The sequence below is a fragment of the Pseudorasbora parva genome, chromosome 25 (genome assembly GCF_024679245.1).
Source record: "Pseudorasbora parva isolate DD20220531a chromosome 25, ASM2467924v1, whole genome shotgun sequence".
Classification (NCBI taxonomy): Eukaryota; Metazoa; Chordata; class Actinopteri; order Cypriniformes; family Gobionidae; genus Pseudorasbora; species Pseudorasbora parva.
Window position 1 is genome coordinate 31,353,178 of NC_090196.1, and position 25,129 is coordinate 31,378,306.

General features: G+C 36.8%; 1 protein-coding gene across 1 annotated transcript; it reads left to right on the forward strand.

Annotated features, from left to right (window-relative positions):
- Positions 1–813: 813 nt before the first annotated feature.
- Positions 814–24,758, forward strand: scamp2 (secretory carrier membrane protein 2). Its single transcript, XM_067437203.1, has 9 exons — positions 814–972; positions 11,124–11,201; positions 11,420–11,494; positions 11,590–11,704; positions 14,136–14,264; positions 17,620–17,779; positions 19,598–19,699; positions 21,882–21,999; positions 23,637–24,758. The coding sequence occupies exons 1-9, from the start codon at positions 916–918 to the stop codon at positions 23,781–23,783; spliced, it is 981 nt and encodes a 326-aa protein (XP_067293304.1). The 5' UTR covers positions 814–915; the 3' UTR covers positions 23,784–24,758.
- The last annotated feature ends 371 nt before the right edge of the window (positions 24,759–25,129 follow it).

Consider the following 25,129-nt stretch of genomic DNA (forward strand, 5'->3'; position numbering starts at 1 on the left):
TGAATCTCGTTAATCTCAAGCAAATTCCCGGAGATTAAGTTAAGGTAACAAAAAAGGAGGTTCAAATATTTATTATATTATAATTATTAAAACAATAGAGAAAATGTAATTCAGTATAATAAAAAGGAATAGAATGAAGTAATTAACTAGTGTATAATAAACAATATTTTATGAATTTTTTGTTGTTTATAGAACCTCTCCAACAATATAAATATTTATATGATAAATTATTGTTATTTTTCTATCCCATTGGAAAAAAAACAACAACAACACAACAATTATTCAAATGTCACACAGTGACATGGTTTTCTGTGTTAATGATTTACCTTCGAATTAAAACACTTTATACCCAAATGTCAAAACATTTACTCTAATCAATAAACAGCACTAATAAAGCCCCAGTCTTGCAGATCATTAACTAAAAAAAGTTGGTTTAGGGTTTAGTTACCCTTTAAAAAAATAAATAATAAATAAATGCAAAATTGAAGTTACAAAGGACCCCCAAATTTAAGAAATACTATTTATCGATACAATTTAATTAAATGCTATTTTATAGTTTTATCGAGTTCCTTAAAAAAAGTGAAATTTAGGTTGACAGTCAGAACATTTTGTATGTGCATAAAGTATTTATTTATTTATTTATTTATTTATTTAAAATGCCAGTCTCATTACAAACAATGAATATAAAAATAGTAATTCCCAACATATAGTTACTTTTAAAAACAAAAAACAAATATAGGCTAAAAATAATAATCATAAAGACAACAGCCGCCAACGTCTTCAGATGACGTCACAGTCCGATCGGCAGCGCATGCGCGTCACGCACTCACTACGGAAGTGCAGCGAGGAAACGGCAGTGTTCGCAGCTCCGGTGCCACTCAGTTTGGACTCTAAAGGCGGATAAAGTCCCTTATAATGTCGGGATTTGACTCAAACCCGTTCGAAGAGACAGTGGACGTCAATCCATTCCAGGTGAGAACCGCGCGGTCCACAGCAGAAGCGCTTCTGAGGGGGTTTCGGCTGATGTTTTAGGAAGTTCAGCAGGGAGGTTTGTGTTCATGATAATAGTGATGATGGGAGTTTTGGGTCGGATGAGTTCGGTTCGGCCCGGCCGTTGACGTGTCATGGTTGCTGGTTTGTTAGTTGTCGCTGGTGGAGGGTGTGTATCCGCGCAGGTTTGATGAAACGCTGAAGGCCAGAGCGCCACTCCTGTTAATGTCACAACAGCGGAAAGCACTATAACAACATTATAACCGCCCGAATGTAACTCCGTGAGTCATACCGTGACAGTAAGGCTCGGATCACCTGTACACGACTGTTCACTTCTTCAGGATCACTAATGCGACACACACTCGAGCTGTAGTGCGTCAGACACAACTCAGATTTCTAAAGACATCTGATCAAGTCGTTATGCTTTCTTCACAACATGATTGCAGTGAAAACAACAAACATGACTGATAATGATGCTTTATGCAGTACAAAAACTATATCAATATATTACATTACATTATCAATTATAGTTTCTATGTGTACTGTTAATATAGATTATATATATTGCATTTACACACTGATTTTTTTATTTTTTTTTGCAGTTCACTCCAATAGCCCTGCTTTGACAAATGCACATTTTTTAAGTATTGAGTATATAACAATAAAATGCTACATTAAATAATAATGATATGTTATTTTCATTATTTATTATTTATGATAACAGACTAGGATTTCAACTGGATATTTGACAAATTCGTTTTAAACAACATACATTTTTGTGTGTGAATATGATTGTAAAATGTGAAGGTATGAATATAAAGGTTATATTTTAAGTGCATTTATTAACATGTTGAATTTATTTTGCAGTTCAATCCAATAGCCCTGCTGTGTGAATAAAAAAATTGCAAGCACTATAAAAGTAATTATATATGCTACATTCAAAAAAATGACAAATGCAACATTTTTAAGTAAAAAAAAAAATGACATGAACAATTAACAATTAATGAATTGATTCATTGAATTCATGAATTAATTAACATTAAATAATAATGATGCATTATATAAATGATTCTATTATCTGCTTGACAGTCCTGGATTTTTTTAACAGTTTTAATCAACGTTACATTGTAAATATAAATTTAAAAGTCGAAGTGTATGTTTTAGATGCATTTATTCACCTTTTTTTTGCTGTTCACCCCAATAGCCCTGCTGTGTGACAAATACACAAATTTTAGTTAAAAAAAAATTAGATGCACTATAAAAATAATATACTACTTTAAATAATAATAATAATGAAAAATATTATATATGTTTAACAGGCCAGGATTTTGACAGGATATTTGACAAATGACATGCAGTTTTAATCAACGTAAAATAAAATGTGTAAATATGAATGTTTTGAACTTGAATGCAGTGTATATTTTAGGTGCATTTATTAACATCTGTGATTTGTTTTGCAGTTCATTTCAATAATCTTGCTGTGTGACAACAAATTCATAACTATAAAAGTACAAATATGTCATAATCTCTCAATTAATTTGACATTGGTGTAGTTTAAGTGTGACCTGCTGGTTGCTTTTAGTTAGTACAGTGATATTCCTCCAGTCTGTTGTTTGTCATCTGGCATCTTTGTTGTGTTTTCATTGTCTGGAGTCTGATTTATTTTCCATCTGTTTTTTTTAATGCAGCAGAATATTGAGTTATGCACAAAGCAAACATTCCTGTGCTCCCCCTCGACGGGAAATACAGATCGCAATTCTTATTTTTTAATATAATATTGCAGTATTTATTACACACTTCTCTGACGACGAGAAAGGACAAACTGTCACTCGCATGAGATCCAACAATAGCAAACCACAACCATACAATCAATTCCCCACGGATAAAATCAAGTCCCACCCTACGTTTGTTCTTGTTTGAGAAGCCGTTTCTTTTGGATATACATCACAACAGGGAAGAAAAGGCAGTTGCAACTTGTGTGTATTAATAATGTGATATTGTGATATTGAGATTATGTAATTACTAATACTAACATATGGTACTTTATTGTTAAAATACTTCTATCCCAGTTTAATATCTACAGACAAAAATGTAAACATGTACTTTGCAGTTTGATTGACCAGAGATGGATGTTTTTGTCAGATTTTAGACCTTAAAGGGCACTTAACACACAGTTTCTTTCTGTCTCATGTTAAAGGTCCCGTTCTTCGCTTGTTTTTGAAGCTTTGATTATGTTTACAGTGTGCAATATAACATGAGTTCATGTTTCACGTGTAAAAAAAACAGTATTTTTCACACAATTGACTTATCTGTACAGCGCTGTTTCCTCTGTCCTAAAAACGGCCTGATGATTTCCTTGTTCTATGAAGTCCCTCCTTCAGAAACACGTAACGAGTTCTGATTGGGCCAGCGCTTCCTGTGATGTGATTGGACAGCAGCTTAGCGCACTTTGCCCGGAAAGGTCGCGCCTCTTACCATAACGGGGCGATGCTAGCGCTGAATGTGCGCTCTTCTCCACGTGAGAGAGCAACGAGACCACGCCCCCTATTTTGCGTGTTCTTGTGGGCGGAGCTTTAGTCAACAAACGGTTCTAGTGACGTCATTACAGCAGGAAGTGCAGCGGTGTAGTCCAAACCGGCCGCTCGCTGTAGGCTTTGAAAGGGAACTTCTGTTAAATAAAATATTTCGCTTGAAATTGAACTTTGAGCTTTATAATTTTACAGGTATTATTTATGCTCTAACAGCAACATTACACACTAACTAAAGTTTGAAAGATGGGATCGTGAAGAACAGGACCTTTAAGCTTGAGTGCTTATAGAATAGTATTGCATCCTTCATATGTCTGAAGAGACTTTAGTTTGATCAGATTTATAACACACACACACACACACACACACACACACACACACACACACACACACACACACACACACACACACACACACACACACACCATTATTCCTGCCAGGGGTGGTAAGTAATCAAGTAAAAATACTTTGATACTTTACTTAAGTATTTTTTTCGGGGATCTGTACTTTACTTGAGTATATTTTATTTGCATATACTTTTACTCTTACTCCACTACAATATTAAAGGCAAAGTTTACTTTTTACTCCAATACATTTCCCCATGCCCGCTCCAAGTATTAAGTATTTATATCACTTGATTTCCAAACCGATCTGGTCGGTCATGGATGATCCAGTCGGGTATAGACTTGGAAAAGCTGACAAGTCAGGTTTGCCACACTAATGTTAGCTCAGTGTTTCCCCAACTTTTTTTATTTTGCGGCACACAATTTACTATGAAAACATCAGTAACATTTTACAATACAGGTGCACTATTATAGTTCATGTCTAATGCACAGATAATCATGAGTTAATGTATTACTAATGAAGAACTAAACCATTTATTAATGATTACTGCATCAGCAACTAATGAACATTCTCTATGATTAATAGATTAAGTAACATATGAATTGCTATTAATTAAATATGACATCAATAATTCCCTAATAACATATTACATTAACTAATAATGTAAATTCATGTATTCAAAGCCATGCATTCCGACTCTCGGTTGTCTGTTTAATTAATCATTAATCATAAAAATTGGCAAAATTATAGTATGACTTTACTTGAGCCCCTTTCACACTGCGATTCGGGCAAATACACGGATAATGCGACCCAGCATTTGTTCCCGGGCCGCTAGATTTGGTCCATTCACACTGCCAGCGAAATACCGTAATATGTGCGCTTTCACACACAACGCTTAACGGTCCCGGGTCGAGTTGACACGTGACATCCTGATGTGACGTATAATGGCGAGCGATCTCAGCTTCAGCGCGGATAGTAAGGAGCTCCGTGGTCTCCACTTGTGTCCAGTTTGTTGCTTGTTTAATTTGAGTTTCTTTTGTATACGAACACTCTGCGTTTAAAACATCGACTAGCTCTTCTGGCACTGCAGGGTTGTATTATTGAAAAAACAAGCTCTAGGAGTCGCACGATAACTACGTACACGTTGCGGCATTAGTTTCGGCTTTTGTTCACACAGCGCTCGTCCCGGGTCGAATACCGCAATATTACTAGGTCCCCGACCCGGGTCGAATTCGGTAATCAATCCCGGGACGTGTTTGCTTTCACACAGAAGGCGACCCGGCAATGTTCCGGGAATATTGCGGGTCCGACGTGCAGTGTGAAAGGGGCTTTGTTGAGGCACATGACTATTAACTAATTGTTATGTAATATGTCATTGTGGTTATGGCTTTTGAATTTATTTTGAATTAGTTTATAGTATCTTGCTCCTCATCTGTTTTATGGAGCTAATGTTATGGAACATGTCTATTTTAAGTTTAACCCCTATACTGCGTTAAGGTGCTTCATTGTCTCGTATTAATTGCAAATCTAACAAATTCTTAATTGCAGTATCTAACCTTATCATTTGTTCAATTAAAGCATTGCATATCAGTCCCAAAAGATTTTATCTGCTTAATTATTGATATTTACAGTTAATTTGAATATTTACTTTTTACTTTCGGTACTTGAGTACATTTTAAATCTGATACTTTTGTACTTTAACTCAAGTGATGTTTGAATGGAGGACTTTCTACTTTTACTGGAGTATTTTTTTATTCAGGTATATATACTTTCACTCGAGTATAACTTTTGAGTACTTTTACCACCTCTGATTCCTGGATAACTTTAGATTCACTATACATTGGTGTTGTTCACATTATATGCACTTATGCACCGATTGCCAACAGAACACACACATTTGATGCAGTTTCTCTCTCCGCCTGTGGTTTCCACTGATGACCGGGAACACACACACACTTGCTGCTCTGGAAACACAAACTTAATCCACTGTTCCCTTAACGCTGGGTTATTTGGGAAGCTAAACAAGGTGATCTTTCCCTCACAACCAGAAACACACTTCTTAAAGGACAACTCCGGTGAGAAATGACCCTAGGGGTAATTAACAGATGGTTAGCGAGTATATCGTTCTCTGGGATGCGTTTTCATGAAAATCGAATGTAAAGAGTATTATCTCTAAAAACAGATTAGCTTATAACTCTAGTCTATGGGGCACAGAGTAAGTGAAATTAAATCGCTAGTTAATACCACTAACAAGACTCAAAATATCCTCACACTAACACGACAGCATAATGAGGGTCCCTACATGCAGACCGAAGCATTGAGAACTTTGTAAGAGTACAAACAGTTTAATAAGAAGATACTTTATAAACATAATGCCTTACGCGTTCACGGACAGCAGCCATCTTGGAGAACAGTCTCGACGAATCGATCTACGAGCGCTGTGCTAAGTTTGCTGATCGATAGGAATTAAGTTTGTGAAATCTAATATCATGGACATTTTTATTTGTATTTATTTATTTTCTCTGCTGCGTTCAGTGTTTTCTTCCGGAAACAGCGGACCATATGAGATTCAGTCACAGTTCATCACTTAGCACAGCGCTCGTGGCTCGACGAGTCGAGACTGTTTCCCAAGATGGCTGCTGTCTGTAATCGCGTAATGGACTGTCTTTATAAAGTATCTTCTTATTAAACTGTTTGTACTCTTACAAAGTTCTCAATGCTTCGGTCTGCATGTAGGGACCCTCATTATGCTGCCGTGTTAGTGTGAGGATATTTTGAGCCTTGTTAGTCGTATTAACTAGCGATTTAATTTCACTTACCCTGTGCCCCATAGACTAGAGTTATAAGCTAATCTGTTTTTAGAGATAAAACTCTTTACATTCGATTTCCATGAAAACGCATCCCAGAGAACGATCTAGTCTGTAACCATCTGTTAGTTACCCCTAGGGTCATTTCTCACCGGAGTTATCCTTTAATCTTCTTTAGTCACATTGCTGATTTTATCGTCTAAAAACAAAACGACGGCTCCCCGAACCCGAACGAAGCTCAGTAATGGACACGCTCTCGCTCTCGCTCTCGCTCTCGCTCTCGCTTTTGGTTGGTGTGTGTGTGTGTGTGTGTGTGTGTGTGTGCATTCATCCGGGAGAAGTGCCCATATTAGGAATCCCCTCTTTATGACGTCATACTCAAACAAACTTTCTGAAACTTGTTTGAATCCTGAAGGAGTGTATTTGGCACAGAAATACTCTATCATACGTCCAAATCGTTTTTTTTTTAAAGTACTTTTTTTTATACATGTTAACATGAAAATCAACTCTTTAACTGTGAAAGTCACAATGCATGAAATAACATTAGACCCCCCTTAAAAAATACAGTTTTGCTGATTTATTGGTTCTGCTTAGGGTTGGTCGAATTTCAGAATACTTAAGAATGCTATATGGGATGCTTGTTATAAAAAAAGAGAAAAAAAATGCATTTGTATATAAATATACTTTTAATTATTATTATTTTTTATGGAAAAGTTATATTCCACTTACTGATTCCTGTGGGTGCATTTTAATGTGGTTTTAAACCATTCAAACCAAAGAAGACACAAAAGTGAACTCAGTTCGGTAAATGAATAATGAATTGAGTTCTCTGTCACGTCTTCTTGTGCTGGAACAGAGAAATACACACAAAAAATGATCCTCATAAACACCGTATATTAGATCCGTGCATTAGGGCTGTGCAATATATCGAAATATCGCAAATGTACATATCGCAATATGCATATCGCAATGGCTCGCAATATCTGAATGATTTTAATAGGCTACTTCAACATTGTGAAAAGTGTATGTTTTAGGTCGACGTATAGAGCAGAGAATAGACTGGGAACATTACTGTTACTTATGTGACTTGCTTGACGTTAAAAAGAGTTTTTAAACGTTATAATTTGTGAAAAACAATAACTTGCAGTCTCGCGCTGTTTGACACACCGAAATGTGAACAATGTCTGACACAGATGTTTGCTAAAACACTGCTGGTCACTTTCAGAAGTTGTAGCGATGCTTTCTTTTCCCAGAGAGAATGTGAAACACAAATGGTTTCATTATCATTTTTTTATTTAAAAAAAAATATATATATAATATAATTGAAATAGATTTTACAAACTAATTGCAATATCGTATCGCATATCGAATTTCGCATTATTTAACAATATATCGCATATCGCATTTTTCTTCAATATCGCACAGCCCTACCGTGCATTGCTCTTAAAGTGACAGCAGCCTAATAAACCTGCTGCCCTCAGTGTCATTCATGTTAAACAACACAAGACGAGAAAATCACTCACTGCTCTTGACTCAATAACTTTTGTAATTTTACAAAGAAGGATTCACCTATAGTTCATTTTTTTAAAAAGTAAACAATGCAGTGTTATTTTACATTAGATATCAATTTCCAAACTTTGTTCAGTTCATTTATTTGTGCTATGGCTAATTTGCTTATTTGTTCTCATTACGGACTGTTTACTTGTCTTTAATAATGTTTCAAATTAAAATTAATTAGTGTAGTTTATTAGTTGAGGGCTATTTTGTTCAGGGTATTAGATTGCGACAAAATGTTTTGCAAAAAGACATAATACATATGTTTGACAGCTAAATATTTGACCGTATTTGAATGATATATAATCTGAATCAGAATTGAAGTCAGAATGGCTTTGGTGTTTTGTTGATTTATTGTAGATATTTTAAATGTTTTCCGTTTTCAGTGTTAAATAGTCTTTAGAAATAAAAGTTTATTGATCTTTGAAAGTACCTGCATTATTATGCCATTATCGTTATTTTAGATATTAGATGGTCTCAGAACCACAATATTATCGTTTATCACAATCATATCTTGGCCAATTTATCGTCCAGCAAAATTTGTTATCGTGACAGGCCTAGGCTCAAAGGATAGCCGAGTGTGCTGTGAAACACACTCGTGCTGTGTGAGAAGCTCGTCTGAAGGGAGTTTCTCATTGTGTGTGTGTGTTGTGTTGATTCGGGTCGAGGTGTGTGGGAACGAGAGCAGGTGTGTGTGTGTGTGTGTCACAGACGGCAGAGAAGCGGTGGTCAAACGGCATTGTTGCATTTTTTAAGGGCTGTTGTCATTTTTTGTGCAACTTTCTGTCTGAGGAAAGTTTGCAGCTTAGATTCAATAAAATAACTTTGATGGGGTGGAGGTTTTATGTTCTGAAAGTAGACTTTTATAGGACAATGAATTGATTGCTCCTGATATGACCGATTTAAGATCCTCCAGAGGACAAAGGGAGTTCTTTCATATCTATTGTTTTTTATGTGTCCCACACTAGGTAAATATTTAAGTTGGTTCCTGCTCTGACGGGCTGATGCAACGGCTGTTATGATTAATGAGTACTGCACATTAATAATAATAATCAGTGAATGAACAGAGAAGAGTCTTCTACATGAATCTGTGTGCCAGAACACAGGCAAACACTCGCATGTAGAAATGCAGAAATGAATCTCAGATGGCGATATATATTTCCTGTGAGGATTGAATGGCTCCATCAGATGTGTTTTTGTGGCTGCTGTGGTCTGGAGTGGTGAACTGTTGAGACTGACAGAATTAGTGTGTGAGATGTTTTTTGCTTCCTTATTGTGTCCACAGAGACGTCTAAAATATAACCGGCTGTGTGTGACCTGTTCACCTCTCTCAGTGATGATGTCACTGCGTGTTGTATCTGAGCCATGTGACTCAATAAAACTCGTGACAGTCGCACTCATAGCATGTTTTCAGTTGCTCTGGATCCATTAAATAACAATATTAAATATTAAATAATTCATATCCTTCCATCTGTCTATCTATCAGTCCATCATCCATACTTCTATCAGTCTTTCCATCCATCAATCTATCTATTTATTGTTCTCTCCATCCATCCATCCATCCATCCAGCCAACCATCCATCAATCCATCCATCCATCCATCCATCCATCTCCATCTATCCGTCCATCCATCTATACTTCTGTCAGTCTATCCATCTATCTCTCCATCAATCTATCTATCTATTGTTCTATCTCTCCATCCATCCATCCATCCATCCATCCATCCATCCATCCATCCATCCATCCATCCATCCATCCAGCCAACCATCCATCCATCCATCCACCCATCCGTGTATCTATCTGTTTATCTATCCATCCATCATCCATACAACTATTCATCTATCATCCATCCATCCATCTATCCATCCACCCATCCGTGTATCTATCTGTTTATCCATCCATCTATCCATCCATCTATCCATCCATCATCCATACAACTATTCATCTATCATCCATCCATCCATCCATCCATCCATCCATCCATCCGTGTATCTATCTGTTTATTTATTCATCCATCCATCCATCCATCCATCCATCCATCCATCTATCTGTTTATCCATCCATCCACCCATCCGTGTATCTATCTGTTTATCCATCCATCTATCCATCCATCATCCATACAACTATTCATCTATCATCCATCCATCCATCCATCCATCCATCCATCCATCCACCCATCCGTGTATCTATCTGTTTATCCATCCATCCATCCATCCATCCATCCATCTATCTGTTTATCCATCCATCCATCCATCTATCTGTTTATCCATCCATCCATCCATCCATCTATCCATCAATCCATCCATCCATCCATCCATCCATCCATCCATCCATTCGTCCATCCATCCATCCATCCATCCATCCATCCATCCATCCATCCATCCATCCATCTATCCATCTATCTATCTATCTATCTATCTATCTATCTATCTATCTATCTATCTATCTATCTATCTATCTATCTATCTATCTATCTATCTATCTATCTATCTATCTATCTATCTATCTATCTATCCCTATGTCTATCTGTCTTTCGATCTATCTATCCATCCATCTGTCAGTCTATCCATCAGTCAAGTTTGAAATAACCTAATTAAGATTTTTTTTGAAGTGTTTTTGAAAGAAATCTCTTCTGCTCCCTAAGGCTGCATTATTTAATGAAAAATACTGTAATGCTGTGGAATATTATTACAATTTAACATACGTGTTTTCTATGTGAATATATTGTTAAAATGTTAATTATTCCTGTGATCAAAGCTGAATTTATCATTATTATTCCAGTCTTTAGTGTCACATGATCATTCAGAAATTATTCTGAAATGATGATTTGGTATACTGTGTGTTATAATAATGAATTATAATTACTATTTTATATTAATTGTGTGTCCATGTCTTTCAGGATCCGTCTGTCACTCAGGTGACCAACTCTGCAATCGATGGCATTGAAAGTTTCAGTCCGTTTCCTGATAGTAACTCGGTGAGTCTAACGAATGTTACTTTAGTGCTTGAGTAAGACGAGTATCTTTAGCAGAGTTATGTAATTGTGCTCTGACCTCTAATGTAATAAAGCAATACGCCTCCACTGATTTTACCACGGTTAAACATGCATGTCATGCAACAGCAATATGATACAAAACACTGATGTTTTGCAGATTAATTATATAAAATCCCAATAATGAGCTGTTTTTGTGTCAGGGAAGCACCATCCCAGCCTCCAGCGTCCCGTCTCAACCTGCTGTCCTGCAGCCGTCAGTGGATCCCAGTCCAAAGGTCAGCGTCTCACACACACAGACACACACAGACACACACATGCCGAATCTTTGCGTGATTATAAAGGTTGTAAGCGTCCCTGTCTGTCTGCGCAGGCCACAGCTGCAGCTGCGCAGGCCAATCTGCTCAAACAGCAGGAGGAGCTGGAGCGGAAAGCAGCTGAGCTGGACCGGCGAGAACGAGACCTACAGAGCCAAGGAGTGCCCACAGGTAACACACGTAACTCACAATACTCCTGCAGCGTGTACACTGGGATCATTGGCCATTACATTTGCATGAGATGTAGTATCCCACAATGCAATGCATCTTCAAATTCAGGACGATAAATAAACTACTAGTAATTACAGCCACAATTTTAATGCTTTAGACCAGCCTTTCTCAAAGTGGGTGCCGCGGCACACTGGGGTGCCCCCTGACTGTGTCAGGGGTGCCGCCAAAAAATTACGTAGGCTAAAAAAAATATATATATATCAGAAATGTAATATATGAAATATATTTGAATTTATATAAATACATTCTTATTCTTTGTATCCCTTTCGCACGTACGATCACCCATTTACATGTGATTAGAACGGTCAGTGCATCACGTTCATTCAAATGTAAATTCAAATGTGCTTCCGCATTGGCTTGCACTGAGCTAGAGACAGGCGCGCTCAGAGCTGTCATATATCACAACTTTTCAGTGTTTTCAGCCACATAATGTTTATTTTGGGTTTCATACATATACGTACTAAAAAAACCAATACATTTAGAGTTTGTAAAATACACAATGATGAAAAATGAAGAGGCAATAATAATCCTTTCCATTATAATTAGTTTTATTCATATCAGATACACATTGTGTCAGTAACTTTAAAGTTTACTCTATTCTTCTCCCAGTTCACCTGCCACTTACTTTTATGTATTTTGGGAGAAGTGGATGAATTCACGTCTTGTAAATCCAACAGATCCGATTTTCTGAACTGCGCCTGCGGCGGTGATGGCGGCGCCCATCGTGCATACAGCTCAACTAACGTGATCATTAAGGTGTTTAAACAACAAAACACTTCCACTTGTATATATTTGACAATCGGAATATCAGATATTTCAGGCCATATCTAACAAATTTGTGAATATTTTGAATAAAAAAGGGAAAATGACATAAAAGCAGATCATCATTCATTCAGCTCTGTTGTTGCTGCGGTGTGTCACGGGACAAGCAATGACGCGTCACCATGGAAACCATAAAGTGACACATTAATAACGGTCGCTTTGAAAAACTCACGCTGGGGGGTCAGCCAGAATGTTTTACATTTGCGTGTGAAAGAGTTAAACATATGAGCGGATTAATAAAATTGTAAATTAATTTTAGATAAATATATATATAAAATTAACCATAAAAATCCGTCTCACATCAGTAACTGTCATGACGTCCTCACCGGGGTCGCGTGACTGTGCAGTTGGCTACATTGTTTTATAATTTAACCGCGAAAATACATTTGATTTCACAAAGAGCAAGAAACAAGCAACAGCAGCATGGATCATTTTTTAAAAAGAAAAGCCCCACAAGAACCGAACAGTTTTTACTTTGAAATGGAGTATTATGCTCTGTTCATTACTGTCCGGTCTAAATAAACAGGACATTTGCATTTAAATTTGGGTTATGCAGTGTTTTTAAAATATATTTTAAACTGGGGTGCCTTGAAATTTTATGCACTTTTTAAAGGTGCCCTGACTGAAAAAAGTTTGAGAAAGGCTGCTTTAGACACATAATTTAATCCAAACTACGCTGAATTGCAAGATGACTGGATCCCGCTTGCTGAATTAAAGATGTTTCTCCTCAACTTGCATGTCCAAAATAATCATATCAGTGTTATTTGATATACTATCAATTATTACAGTTTTTAATTATACAATATATTTTATTAATATTATTAATATATATTTAATAAAACATTTTTATATTATCTGGGTTCATTTTAATCGTAATTTTGTTGTGTTTTTGCCATTTTTATTCATATATGTTTTAGTTTATTAGTACTTAATTTTGAACTAATTTTTTTTTAAAATTAGTTAACATGAACTAATAATGAACAATACCCCAAAAGCATTTACTAATCTTAGTTACTGTTAATTCAGCATTTAATAATATATTTTAAAAAATCACAAGTTGTATTTGTTAACATGAATTAATGCACAGTGAACTATGAACAAACAATGAAATATATATATATATACATTTTTTATTATTATTATTTTTTAAACTAATTTTATTACTCGCTGTTTGCAATTAACTAATGGGACCTTTTGCAAAGTGTTACTAATTTTATATTTGTTTTATGTTCTAGTGCTGTCAAATCAATTAATGACGATTATTCACATGTACACACACACACACACACACACACACACACACACACACACACACACACATACACACACACACACAATATTTTATATTATATAAAATAACCCTGCTTTTAAAGATAATGGTATGCAGTATATGTAATGCGCTATATGCTTGTATTTCCTTCTGAGTGTGTTTGCATACACATCTGAACACGTACAGTTGCATAAATCAACAGACCGGCCTTTATTTGTTGTGACTGTTTGACAAGTCCCTGCTGAGCATTGTGGGATATGGGCATCTGTTTCTCCTCAGGCAAACAGAACAACTGGCCTCCTCTCCCCAAAATCTTTCCCATCAAGCCTTGCTTCTACCAGGACTTCTCTGAGGAGATCCCGCTGGAGCATCAGAGACTCTGCAAGATGTTGTATTACCTGTGGATGTGTGAGTTTAACATCGTCAACACTTTATTTTAAAGTCCTGTTTCGCATGAACAAACTATGAACTTATGAACCTACCCCTAAACCTTAACGTAACCCATGCAGTTGCCTTACACTACTCAGTACTTTTGAGTGAAAATAAAAAAATAAAGTGCAACTCTTTTTTATTTCTTACTACGTATAAATGCTCTTATTTTGAATGATTCATCAGAGTATGTTGTTCCAAGTACAACATTTTTTTATTATTCATATATTTTCATTAAAAAATCTCACCATCCAATCAACTCTCATTTAATTTTTTTTGTTGAATATAAAATTATTTATACGCTGTTATAGTAACCATTAATATTTTGAATAAACCTTTATTTTTATATTTTCATTTTTCATTTTAATTTCAGTTATGTGCCTTTGTCATGTTTATTTTTTAAATATTTATATTACATTTCATTTATTTCAGTTTTAATAATTTTACTATTCATTATTTTATTGCAGTTAGTTGCCATTTTTAAGCTTAATATTTTATTTGTTTTAATACTTTATTATTAATTATACTTTAATTTATTTTTTTACTATTTTACTACAAAGTTTAAGTAAATAATTAAACTGATATAAAAATATACATAATTGTATATTTCTAATAATAAAAAGAAATGCATCAGATTAACTCTTTTCCCGCCACTGACCGAATTTTCCAGCTTTCGGTGTTTTCGTTGTTATACGGTAGGGGGCGCTATTACACTTCTTCTGAAAGAGTACAGAATACCCTCATTAAAAAACAGGATAAGAAGAAGCAGAAACAAGTGATAAAAGCATTACGTGGCTGGCAACTTTTTTTTTTTACGCCCGTGGGGAAAGAGTTAAAGGTGGGGAAAGAGTTAAAGGTGGGGAAAGAGTTAAAGGTGGGGAAAGTGTTATTTCAAAACCGTTTTACAAAACGGACTCGGGCCGAGTCCAATAACAAACTTGTAGCCAATCAGCAGTAAGGGGCATGTCTACTATTGATGGTGAGAAAAGAGCACTCAGTGCACGTCATTATTCAAAACAGACGACACAAATGACGGACATTACCCGAGAACTAATATATATGCTGGCTTTTGCTTGAATATGCTCGTGTCATGTTCGCTTGTTTGTCCATTTGCGATCGTATTGTGGCTCACTTCAGCGACGATAAAGACCCGTTCATTTCCACACCGTATGGAGCATCTAAATCCCCTCACTGTCTGTTTCAAGTGTCAGCTCACAAAATGTGTCCGACTTGTAAGATACTATACTATACTCCTAATACAGGGAGTGCAGAATTATTAGGCAAATGAGTATTTTGACCACATCATCCTCGTTATGCATGTTGTCTTACTCCAAGCTGTATAGGCTGGAAAGCCTACTGCCAATTAAGCATATTAGGTGATGTGCATCTCTGTAATGAGAAGGGGTGTGGTCTAATGACATCAACACCCTATATCAGGTGTGCATAATTATTAGGCAACTTCCTTTCCTTTGGCAAAATGGGTCAAAAGAAGGACTTGAAAGGCTCAGAAAAGTCAAAAATAGTGAGATATATTGCAGAGGGATGCAGCAGTCTTAAAATAGCCAAGCTTCTGAAGCGTGATCATCGAACAATCAAGCGTTTCATTCAAAATAGTCAACAGGGTCGCAAGAAGCGTGTGGAAAAACCAAGGCGCAAAATAACTGCCCGTGAACTGAGAAAAGTCAAGCGTGCAGCTGCCAAGATGCCACTTGCCACCAGTTTGGCCATATTTCAGAGCTGCAACATCACTGGAGTGCCCAAAAGCACAAGGTGTGCAATACTCAGAGACATGGCCAAGGTAAGAAAGGCAGAAAGTCGACCACCACTGAACAAGACACACAAGCTGAAACGTCAAGACTGGGCCAAGAAATATCTCAAGACTGATTTTTCTAAGGTTTTATGGACTGATGAAATGAGCGTGAGTCTTGATGGGCCAGATGGATGGGCCCGTGGCTGGATTGGTAAAGGGCAGAGAGCTCCACTCCGACTCAGATGCCAGCAAGGTGGAGGTGGAGTACTGGTTTGGGCTGGTATCATCAAAGATGAGCTTGTGGGGCCTTTTCGGGTTGAGGATGGAGTCAAGCTCAACTCCCAGTCCTACTGCCAGTTTCTGGAAGACACCTTCTTCAAGCAGTGGTACAGGAAGAAGTCTGCATCCTTCAAGAAAAACATGATTTCCATGCAGGACAATGCTCCATCACACGCGTCCAAGTACTCCACAGCGTGGCTGGCAAGAAAGGGTATAAAAGAAGAAAATCTAATGATATGGCCTCCTTGTTCACCTGATCTGAACCCCATTGAGAACCTGTGGTCCATCATCAAATGTGCGATTTACAAGGAGGGAAAACAGTACACCTCTCTGAACAGTGTCTGGGAGGCTGTGGTTGCTGCTGCACGCAATGTTGATGGTGAACAGATCAAAACACTGACAGAATCCATGGATGGCAGGCTTTTGAGTGTCCTTGCAAAGAAAGGTGGCTATATTGGTCACTGATTTGTTTTTGTTTGGTTTTTGAATGTCAGAAATGTATATTTGTGAATGTTGAGATGTTATATTGGTTTCACTGGTAAAAATAAATAATTGAAATGGGTATAAATTTGTTTTTTGTTAAGTTGCCTAATAATTATGCACAGTAATAGTCACCTGCACACACAGATATCCCCCTAAAATAGCTAAAACTGAAAACTAAAACTTCCAAAAATATTCAGCTTTGATATTAATGAGTTTTTGTGTTCATTGAGAACATGGTTGTTGTTCAATAATAATATTAATCCTCAAAAATACAACTTGCCTAATAATTCTGCACTCCCTGTACATGTTTGTTTCCTCTTCTCGGTCATAATTGTAATAGGTTGTTAGCTGGACTGTTGTGCTCGTGTATTATCGAGTTGTTCATGAAAATGGTTTGTGTTTTTGTGATGGTAGGGGTGACTTTTTCATTGAACAATAATATTCGATATAAAACGCACAGATTCTGCGCCATAGTCATTGCCTGGGTTACGTATGTGTGGGGTGGAGCTATCAAAATAGGGCCGAGCCCCTTTTGGGGATAGGGGTGTGTTTGTTTTGGTGATTTGAAATAACAGCAACAGTTACCAGAAAGCACTTACCCCACCTTTAAGGAAGCAAATGCGTTTTAAACTCGCTGTGACACGTTTAACTTCTGTATTGTGAATGAAACGGGACTTTTAGTGTTATGATGGAATGAATGAGTTTTATCCATCATAATTTGATGTTATTGTTTAATATTTGTCAAGTAAATGTGGCGATTGATCTTAACTCATGTCATGCATTGCTCTTGTTTGGTGTGTGTGTGTGTGTGCGCGCATGCAGGGCAGTGTGTGACGCTGTTTCTGAACGTCCTGGCCTGTCTGGCGTATTTCACCACTCACGGAGAAGCAGGCATAGACTTCGGCTTCTCCATCCTCTGGTTCATCATGTTCAGTCCGTGCTCCTTCCTCTGCTGGTACAGGCCCGTCTATAAAGCCTTCAGGTGAGTCTCTCTCTCTCTCCTTTAGTGTACGTTAATGCGATCAAATGACTGATGACAACCAGGGGCTGGATTTACAAAACATTCTTTCAATTAACTTATTCTTAACTGCTATTTATGTCGTATTTTCTTACTTAAACCAGCACTAGGTAACTTTTCAACCATATATATTTTATATTTTTTAAGACTCTTGTGATGATAAAACGACTTCAATAGGTTGAATGACACGTCTGCCATAGCCTGATGGGGTCTGTATCGTTTTTAATTGTACTTTTAAACTTCGGGTTTCGGGCAGTAACCCGAGAACAAAAAGAACTACAAAATTCGACTGCTTTACGGCATATACGTCACTTCCACCAACACCCACACTTCCTTACATTCGGACGTGCGAGCCCAACTTTGTTCGTCAGATAATATAGTCATGTCCGAAGCAGCACAGACACATAGGAAAGAAAAGGTTTTGTTGGAGGAAAGCAATTAGAGGAAACGAAAAAGTGATGGGATTAAAGGCAGGACGAGGATCAGCATTGGACCAGCGTTTGCTCGTCGGCGTGAGCTGAAGGAGGCGTGCCCGACCGATGCTGTCCTGCTTGTGACGGTGAGCTACCACTCAAACATTGAACTGAAGTATCATATAGATTCTGTAAAACGCTAACCAATAGACTACTATAATGACGCTGGCTTGTAAACGTGAGCATCGTGATTATTTGGCGTTTGAAAAAAATAAAACCCATGAAATGATATTCATATGACATGCTGAAGCATATGCCACTGACTGTAACGTTACCTGGGATGAAGACATTTCACACGCGCCGTCAGAAGAACACCTGCATGTGAACTCCTCCTGCAGTGTTCAGGGGAACGGTTAGTGCTGCACCGACCCGCGGGGACGCTTTTATGAAGTTATCTGGCCCGCCCCGCACCACTGTATATATTTTTACAACCCGCCCCGCACCCGCGGCCATTAAATAGACATACGGGGTCCGCGGGTTATGAGACGACCCGCGCATCACTAGTTCAGGGCTATCAGGGTTGTCATGTCAACAAATGCACGCGCGATGGCATCCCCTGATGTAGGATGACAGAGTTTACGACAGTAGTTGAGGACATTATTTTTTCCCAACTGTAGGGTGACCCCGAGAGCAAAAGTTACCAAGTGCTGCTTTAAGAATAAAGATACAAATATTTTGTACCCCCCAAAACTTTTCTTAAAGGGGTCATGAACTGCATTGTTTTATAATGTTTCCTGTGGTGCAAGGTTAACTAATCAGGAAACGTGTTTATTATAGCATTATATTTAGATCAATGGCATTATATTCAGATTGTGGCCTGAAAGTTTGCAGCCGATCGCAGACATGTTGAGTGCATGAATGATTGTGACATGATTTCTGCACACACCAATGAATGCTTTCATCATAACTAACAGTGCAAACACAGTGTAAATAAGTGGTTGGTTGATTATAACGGGAGTTATAATCTGTTATAAGCTGTTTGATTGACAGCTCCAGTGATTGTAAAGGGACCGTTTTTTGATCGCTTTCTATATATAATTTAATCACTGTTTAAATAAGATTATTTTCATCCTGACCGATTTTAACTTGACACAAGTGCTTTAAAAAAACAGCAAGCCAGTCACAACGAAAATAATCGGCATGCTTTTTATGATAAATACGGTAATCTGCAGACAGCGCAAAGAGAAATGCTTTGAGTTCATTTCTTAGGGTTCATTTTTGGTGAATCCGACCCCTGATGACGACGTCCTCTGAGAACAGATGCACATTTCTGTCACTTTGATTATTAATATATGTATTTCTCTTTCAGGTCTGACAGCTCCTTCAATTTCTTCTTGTTCTTCTTCATTTTCTTCGCTCAAATCGTGGTGTCTGTGATTCAGAGCGTGGGCATTCCCAAATGGGGCAACAGGTAGGCATGAGCACATTTCTTTACCGCTTCATTCTAGATTAAATTCATTCACTAGTAGTTTTTGTAAGGATCTCTGTCTCTGTTGCGAGTATTGAAGGAATATTTGAGCGCAGAAATGAGGCTGACTAACCGCTGTGAGCTGCACCGTTTGTCTTCTCTCCTCTGTGACAGATGCCTTTCTGACACTCAGCTCTCTCTTCCTCTCTTTGGCCAGTGTCTCTTCCTGCACTAACGGTTTTCTGCTGCTGGACTTCCTTTAAAACTCTTGCTTCCTATCTGAAGTATGTCCTCTTATACTCGATTCTTCTTGCTTTATCTTTTCCTCTTAAAGCAGCTCTTCTCAGCCTTTGCCCTGAAATAAGTGCTTGATTTCTCAGTACTCTTCCATTAATAAAATTAATGAGAATAATATTAATATGCGGCTCTCTTGATTCTGATTGGTCAGTTGCAGCAATCTGAGATTTACATATTTTTGTATAATGAGGTAAACTGTATAATTGATTATACAGGGATGCATATCTTGCATATCTGATAGTTTCATTTATAAACTAGAAACTATTACTACATTCCATGTATTTTAGTTTTCAAATATCCATATCAGTATCCATAAAAAAATTATGCTCAAATTAGTATTTCATGTGCATGTAATGTGAAAAATAGACATGTGGTTATTGTAGAAATAGTTTTAGAATGATTTTGTTAATTTATTTAGAATTTAGAATTTCTTTGAAAGAACACGGAAGTGTTTGAAAAGGGTTTTGAAAAAAGCGGTGTCATGACAAATCCTGTCCCCCTGTGAAATCGTGTCCGCAAGGACCTCCAGAGCGATTCTATTGCCTGAAAGAAATTTTAATAGGTAATCTGTTCAGAGCCTGATTACAAATCTTACAAAATCGCGTTTTGGTTTTTGCTATTTGATTTTTCTATTTTAATATTAATATTTATAACTCAAAATTAATTTTATATATTTGAATTTTATATTTTATTTACTTTTTCGATTAATTTTAGTATGTATTTATTGTAAAAAAGAAAAAAGAAATATATAACATTTACTTTAGAATGTTTTTTTTTTTTTAATTTGTATTTATTTTGAATTTAATTATACATATACACTACCAGTCAAAAGTTTGGAAACTGTACTTTTTTTATTTGATTGACAAAAATGTTGTTTTTTAAAAATAAATCTCTTCTGCTTACCAAGGCTGCATTTGTTATTAAAAATAAAATAAAAAATATCAATATTGTGAAATATTAAAATGTAAAATAAGTAAAATATAGTAAAAATGTGTTTGGGTCGGTAAGAATTATTATTATTATTATTATTTTTTTTTGGGGGGGGGGGGGGGGGGGCTTAAAGAAATTAATACATTTATTCAACAAGGGTGCATTAAATTGATCAATTGACAATATAGACATTTATAATGTTGCAAAATCTTTAATTTCAGATAAATGAAATTAACTTAAATTCTTTTGAACTTTCTATTCATTAAAGAATCCTAAAAACAAATTGTACACATTTGTTTTACACATTGATAATAATCATGAGTTTTTCCTGAGCATCAAATCCTGATATGAGACTGATTAGTGAAGGATCATGTGACACTGAAGACTGGAGTAATGATGATGAGTTCAGCTTTGATCACAGGAATACATTACATTTTAACAATATATTCACATAGAAAACACTTAGTTTAAATTGTAAAAATATTTCACAATATTACAGTTTTGCTGTATTTTTGATCAAATAAATGTCGCCTTGATGAGCACTTCTTTCAATAACAAAAAATAATCAAAATAGTAAATTTTCCAAACTTTTGACTGGTAGTGTATATGAATGTAATATAATATTTTATGGAATACAATGAAATAAAAATGTATACAATTATATATTTTAAATAATTATATAAAATATAATTATATGTTTATATTATTTATTTGATATGCATTAATTGTACAGAATATAATTCAATATATTTTATTTTTATATTGTTTACTTTTTTTTAAAGAATGTAATTAATTGCAAATAAAACATATAGCATTTGTTTTAGAATTCTTTCTTTTTTATTTATAATTTGATATATATATATATATATATTCTTTTTATGGACATATTTGCAGTAGCAAAGCCTCATTTTGAAAGATCAATCATACATTGTTTACTCTCTGTTCCTTTGGATTACAGTGGCTGGATTTCTGCCATAGAAGCGTTGGGCTATAATTCAGCAGTCGGCGCCATTATGATGGTGGTGGCGGCTTTCTTCACGACCAGTGCCACATTGTCTGTCATTTTACTGAAAATGGTAAGTAGCTCTAGCCTGGTTAAAACCAGAGCATTCTCAGTAGTAACTGAGTTATGGTCTGGCAAAGCTTCATAGACAAATAATTTCCAAAGGGGCGTCACCAACGGACGATGACGTATGCAGAGCGACGAAGAAACATCTGAGATAGCAATTCTCTGTTTGTGGTTTCGAGGAAGATGTTGCAATGGTTTCTGACGACTTTTGTCATTGTTGTAAAAGAAATATGATAATAGCTGAGGATAGTGGCCACGCCACTGCGGTGTCCAACAATTTTTCAAAATTTGGAACGCCTAATAGCATCTCAGGCCCCGTCCACACGAAGCCAGCGCTTTCCCAATCCGATCTTTTTTTTCCTCGTTTCAAGAAATATCTGCGTCCACACGAGATTACAAAACCAGACTAAAAATGATGTAGTTTGCATGCCAGGCCAGTGTGTGGCGCTGTAATTCTGCCACAGAAATACACTAAACACGGAGAAGAAGAGTTGTGGCTTGCAGGGGCATAGCAGTGGTCGGAGGTGAGGCTAAATCTCACAATAAAATAACAATAAATACATTTACTTAACAGATGTGTTTTATTAATGCCTACACCTACCCCAACCCAAAAGATACCTTTCACCGTGCTGGACGTAGTGTGATGACATCACCGTTTCAGAAAATATACGGATTCGCTGTACACACGAAAACGGAAGATGATCGTTTTCAGATTTATCCACTTTGGGACCCGGTTTCGAAAAATATCGGATTCATGCTTCAAAACGGCGGATCCGTGTGGACGAAACGCTGATACGGTACAAAATGTATACATATACAGCTAAACGCGTCTCCGTGTGGACGGGGCCCCAGACCGACTTAAACATCTTGGATTGACGGTCGAACAGAAAACATCGAGCTCTGATCACATTTGCCCCTGTTGTTGTATTGCAATTAGAACGCGATTTGCAATATTGTGAAAATAAAATAAATATTGAGGAGTCTTTGGAGAATTGGCTCAAACTGTGTCATTAACTTTACTTTTTATAACTATTTTTATTACTATTTATTTATAAAAAAAAATTTTTATAACTATTTACTATTTAAATGTATAACTTTACTGTCATTTCAGATGTGTTAGAACATTTTCAGACTTGAGCATAGTTACGCTAGTTATTTATTTAAAATTATTTACATGATTACCAGATCTAGTGTGAGAAAATAAGCACAGAAAGGCCAGATCCAGAGCTGTGTGTGTGTGTGTGTGTTAGCACATGATCACACTCCCCATCCTCCTCATCAAAGTAGCCGGTGTAATCCACATCTGCTAGCCGAGTGTTGTTCTTTGCTCGGGTTTTAACGAAAAGGAAAAGTAAATGGCTTAAAACAGACGAGATAGCTTATTCGAACAAGTGATGTTCCACGTCCATCTTTGTAATGTACTAATCTTCTTCACCGTCGCTGCGCTGTCGTCATCGTGTAAAGCCCGCCCCAATGTTTCTGATTGGTGCCGTGATTTCAACGGATTAGAAATGGGCTTGAATGGGCTCATTGCCAGACTACTTGCAGAGCAAATCTAAATTTGCCGAAAGTTGTCTGGGTTTTCCCAGGCTAAAGTAGCTCAGAATTTTTGGTTTGGATTCATGGATTGTTGGCGTTTTTCAGGTTCATTCCAACTACCGTCGCACGGGTGCCAGTTTCCAGAAGGCCCAGCAGGAGTTCTCTCAGGGCGTCCTGACGAACCGCACCTTCCAGAGCGCAGCCGCCAGTGCAGCTACCACGGCCGCCCAGAGCTCTCTGCAGAGGAACTAGAACCAGGACGCACCTCTAAGATCCCACATCTCCTCCTGCTCATCGGCCTGGCGGTCCACGCAGAACCCAAAGCCCAGCTACGCTCCCAAACGTTGCACTCATTCACCTGCTTTGGTTCTGGATCTTGATTTGGTCCTGGTTTGGTCTTTAGACTGCAGAGGCACTACTTTTATGTCTTGTTTTTTTTTTTTTTTTTGAAGCTGAAGGTATGAAGTTTAAATGTTCATCAGTGAGTTTGTATATTTGTATGTGTGCAGGAAATGTCCTGTATCCTTTTTGACCTCGGTTATGCTGTATATAAAGTAATTTAATGTTTCTCCGTCATCCACAGTGGTACAGGTGTGATCAGTTTCCTTAAATTAAATAAAATGATCATGACAGGATCTCAAACCCTTCTCAAAGCAACGATGAAGCCCAGGTTTATGTCATAACGGTTTATGCAATTCTGCACAGTTCAATTAAAGCCTTAAAAAGCATCATTCCTATAATATTATTAAATTTTCATTGTGCATTCCTTATTAGTGCCAAAAAATAATGACATGCACCCAGAATTCCACGGAAGCGAGGATAATTAAAATAATTTCCTTGGAATCTTGACGGACACAGAGAACGTTACTATTATTGTCTTAATCGTAAGACTAAAGGTGATGTAGGTTTGTTTCACACTGCATAAATGTCTGATAACCATTGTTCATGTATGTGGGCTATTTTTAGGATACTGATTGTAATGTAAACGGTTAAATCAAAATAGATTTAATAGTACTCAAAGGAAAATTTTACATGGTTGGTTTTTTTTTTTTAGCACTGGAGAATCCTAGTTTTTGAAACAAACGTGCAAAATGGTCCTGAAATGCATGTGAACGCAAAATGCCAGTTACAAGAAAGGGTTGATATGATTTTGTCAGATCAGATCATTTGAACAGTGTACAAAGTACGTTTTTTTGAGCAAATTAAATTTTTCTGATTAACAAACTTTGTCTAAGTCATTTGTTTATGGTATCAAAGCAAAAATGTATAATCAATCTATTGTTAGAGACAGTTTACGCAAAATCAAAGCAATAATCCCCGAGAAGATAACCGCCTAAGGTGCATTGTTAACCCCGCATTAAACCCCCCTTAACTGTTATAAATCCACTGTAAAACACGGCTTCACGGGGCTTATTACTTTTATAAAACGGTTACCACACAAAACAAATATTAAAGTCAAAATATATGTAACAACAATTATTGGAATTCCTTAAGTAAAATCACTAAAAGCCTTCCTTCCGCCGGAAAAAATAGTCCCTGACTGCGAACGGCAACTGATCTACGGTATATAAATGTTCGCTATATAGATCAGTGACCGC